This window comes from Argentina anserina, chromosome 1 (assembly GCF_933775445.1).
Source record: "Argentina anserina chromosome 1, drPotAnse1.1, whole genome shotgun sequence".
NCBI classification, from domain to species: Eukaryota; Viridiplantae; Streptophyta; class Magnoliopsida; order Rosales; family Rosaceae; genus Argentina; species Argentina anserina.
Genome location: NC_065872.1, coordinates 18,932,623 through 18,936,650, shown reverse-complemented (window position 1 = coordinate 18,936,650; position 4,028 = coordinate 18,932,623). Strand labels below are relative to the sequence as shown.

Sequence of the window (4,028 nt, the reverse complement as noted above, 5' to 3'; positions counted from 1 at the left end):
ACTGAAAACACTATTAATATGCCCTAAGGGAAGACCTATTACCAAGAGATGTCAACATCGAAAGCCGTTTGCATATTTGAAATCACCTATTTTTCGTCATCGTGCGTGGTCGCAATAAGGAAACCTATTTGGCAAAGTCCCGGTCAATGAGTTTTATTATGTCAAAACGCCTATTTTTTAGTTGACTGTAGGTACGGACGGTCAAACCATATTCAAAACCGGACGAAATTTTTACAGTCTCCCTAAATATATATATCGATCACATTTATTGGTGTCGATTGACAATATTTCAAAACTAGAATTTATTTGTGACTTTTTTTTTAGAATTTTATATAAATAATTCTTTTATTGTTCAAAATCCTTAAATAAAAATATTATATTTTTTTCTTATGTAATTCCACAAGGCCCGGCCCGCAAAAACACGCTTTAGGTGAGCGGGCTTAAATCTTCATATTTGTGAAAATACCCGGTGTAGCCCGTTAACGAGCCCTACTAGCAGGTGCTGAAATTAGCCCTACTTCTTGGTTTTGTACTTTTGTATATGTACTTGTATATCTAATATATATATATATAGTCTCTATCCAGAGTGAAGCTTCACTCTGAAATTACAGAGTGAAGTTCCAATTTTGGCACACTTTTCGGTTAAAATTTTTCACCAAAAGCTATTCAATATTTAGGTATGCTATTCAAGATCATCTTTACAAAATTTCATTTAATTCGGACATCGTTAAGGTATTGAAATTAGATCAAATTAGTGAATGAATTAAAACTGTTCAACGTGAACCGTTCGTGTAAATCTTAATTTTGAAAGCTCAAACCATTATCAAATTGGATGAAACTTTGTAGAGATGATCTTAAATAACATATCTAAATATTGAATCGCTTATGATGAAAAACTTTGACCGAAAAATGTGCCAAAATTGAAACTTCACTCTGTAATTTCAGAATGAAGCTATATATATATATATATAAACTTAATCAATTGCAGCATTATCTTTGAGCACTTAAAGTGAAGCTTATTTGATGCATTTAGCTACTTAATTATGAACATTCTCCAGATTTTCGCAAATTCCAGGTCCAGGTGCTGAATTCTAAATCTCAAGTATAACGCAGGAAAGAAGGACTAAAATTTTTAATTACAGAAACTAATCTCATATATCGATCTGATTGTGATTTGGCAGCACAATTGTCGCACAAAATGCAATTTGCATCACACTCAAGTGTAATTTGCTTCTTTTACATCGTCACCGAACAACACACGAAACACGATTTTGACATTGTCAATGATGCACAATGAGTATCGATTCCAATAGACTTGTGCTTGAACAAACAGAAACTTGTGGTTGGAGAAATGGCGAAATGGGTGGTGAAGAAACAAGCCAAGTGTCATAAGGCTTCAACGCATGTTTTGTGCTTCATAAGGCATGCATGTGCTAACCCCCAAGGCTATATATGATATGTGAACTACCAAACAATCTTCTTCGATTACAAACTTTACCATATATTCATCCATGTCCAACAATACCATCCACTAGTGAGTTGAAAATTCTCCTTGATGGCTCGACGGGATGAGTTTATTTGAACCTTTTTTCGTTCTTTGATCGTCAAGCACGTACTTCTTTTATGTTTACGTACTGTGTTTAGATATCAGCAGTTATAAAAAATCCCACCAAATCCTTTTGTCTAAATAATATAATAATCCTTTAACTTCTTAACTAACAGTGAGAGGATCCGTTTCTTAACTAACAGTCTCCTAGAAAACTCGGAAGTGTTATAAGAAGCAAATAAAACAACATCATTTTACTCGTAACATTTTGCAGAGGACAGTGTCGATCTTGATAATTAACTTATGAGTTATCGTTATATGTCCAAGCATATTACAATTTCGATGAATCTAATATGATAATATATCATTATCTATCATATGTTGTATGATAATAATCTAATTTTAGTGGTCCAATCATGAAGTTATGTAAAGAAAATAACACACACACACACACACACATATATATATATATATATATATATATATATATCAGAAAAGAACGTTTGCATAGCCCTTAAAGTGCGGACGTCTCTGCGTTTTCAGCCGCCCGGGGCCGACGGCGGTGGTTCTTTTGACGGATGAACAACAAAGGCATGTCAGACTACATTTCTATGAAGATGAGCGCGAAAAGATCGAGAATCAAAGGTCTGGGCAATAATAATGGCAAAAACTTAAAACTCGATTGAGTCGGTTGCAAACTAGTTTTGCTGCGACTCTACCATGGAGAATAAGCTATATATTGATGGTTGTTGTTCATCCGGCAAGAGAACCGCTGCCGTCGGTGCTGAGCAGTTGAAAACACAGAGACGTCCGTACTTTAAGGGCCGTGCGGACGTCCGTTCTTTAACCAACATATATATATATATATATATATATATATATATATTAACATATAGGTTATGTGCGTTTAACTAAATTTATGTAGCGAACTATATAGCTAATAGCTTATGTAACTAACATAACTAGCTAACACTAACGTATAGCAGCACATTTCACATATTGATAATTTCTTGTTTATCTTTGGCATTCTATACATGCATACTTCAACCTATCAAAGAGATTAAGTAAAACAAAATGAGTAAATATACTACCAGGCATTTGTATAGGAAATATGGCTAGCTCAAACTAGTCGATCACGTGGCAGTCGTGGCTGGTGGTAACCCCCGGGTTGTTCATCTTGGTAATAAGGTCACATGCATGCATTCAATAATAGTGGCCAATTGACATGAAATCAACTACATGCATATACCTTCTAATACGTTTCTCTATATAATGAAGAGTTCTCTTGACTAAACCCCCCGAACAATCCCAAGACACAACTACTGATTTCTTGTGCTCTAATCGTACCATATATATACCTATTTTGTTCAGCTCGCTGGGTGGAACTGATCGATCGATATCGAGGAGATGGTAGTGAAAGTTTTTGGTCCAATTAGAGCAGCCTGCCCCCAGAGGGTTATGGCTTGTCTTTTGGAGCTCGGAGTCGAGTTTGAGGTTGTGCCTGTTGATCTTCAAGCAGGAGAGCAGAAGCAACCTCACATTCTTGCTCGACAGGTAATTACTAACCATAAACAATCTAAACAACCTAGCCAGCATATTTAAAATCACACATACCACTCTGAATATATAGTATAATATGTCTGACTGTTTTCATTTTTGCAGCCATTTGGGCAAGTTCCAGCAATCGAAGATGGCAATTTCAAGCTTTTTGGTATGAAGAACTAGTATAATTTCTTTATTACATTAACTCAGGAACCTTGAGTATCTTTTTCTACTTTCCTTTTGTTTTTTTTTTGTGTATCTTGGTCCAAGCTCATGGAAAAAGACAGAAGGTAGTACTTACAAAAATGGCAATAACAAGATTACTGGTAATACTAAAAATGGAATCATCAACCGGAATATTGTTAATATCGTGTTCCAAGTCTAAAATGCATGGTGAATAATGCATTACAAAATTTTCATGTTGCTAATTACATGTCGATATTTTAAAATTTGCCTTCACTAACTGGGATGTGTTGCTCGCTCTGCTACAGAATCTAGAGCTATTGTAAGATACTATGCAGCCAAGTATGCAGCCCGTGGTCCTAACCTGTTGGGAAAGACATTGGAGGAGAAGGCTCTGGTGGACCAATGGCTCGAAGTCGAATCACATAACTTCAACGATTTGGTTTTCACTGTGGTGCTTCAACTTATGATCCTTCCCAGCATGGGCGAACATAGCGACTTTGCATTGGTGCGCTCTTGTGAAGAAAAACTGAAAAAGGTATTCGATGTGTATGAGGAGAGACTTTCAAAGAGCACCTATCTAGCCGGAAGCTACTTTAGTTTGGCCGATCTGAGCCATCTTCCGGCAATACGGTTTCTGGTTGACGAGTTCAAAATGGGACATTTGGTCACGGAAAGGAAGAATGTCAATGATTGGTGGAAAGATATTTCCAACAGGCCTGCATGGAAGAAACTTATGAAGCTTGCTCAGTATTAG

The 4,028-nt window shown here is 36.2% G+C and overlaps 1 protein-coding gene across 1 annotated transcript; it reads left to right on the top strand.

Moving 5' to 3' along the window:
• Window positions 1-2,953: 2,953 nt before the first annotated feature.
• LOC126796699 (glutathione S-transferase F11-like) lies at window positions 2,954-4,028 on the top strand. Its single transcript, XM_050523447.1, has 3 exons — window positions 2,954-3,100; window positions 3,209-3,257; window positions 3,580-4,028. The coding sequence occupies exons 1-3, from the start codon at window positions 2,954-2,956 to the stop codon at window positions 4,026-4,028; spliced, it is 645 nt and encodes a 214-aa protein (XP_050379404.1).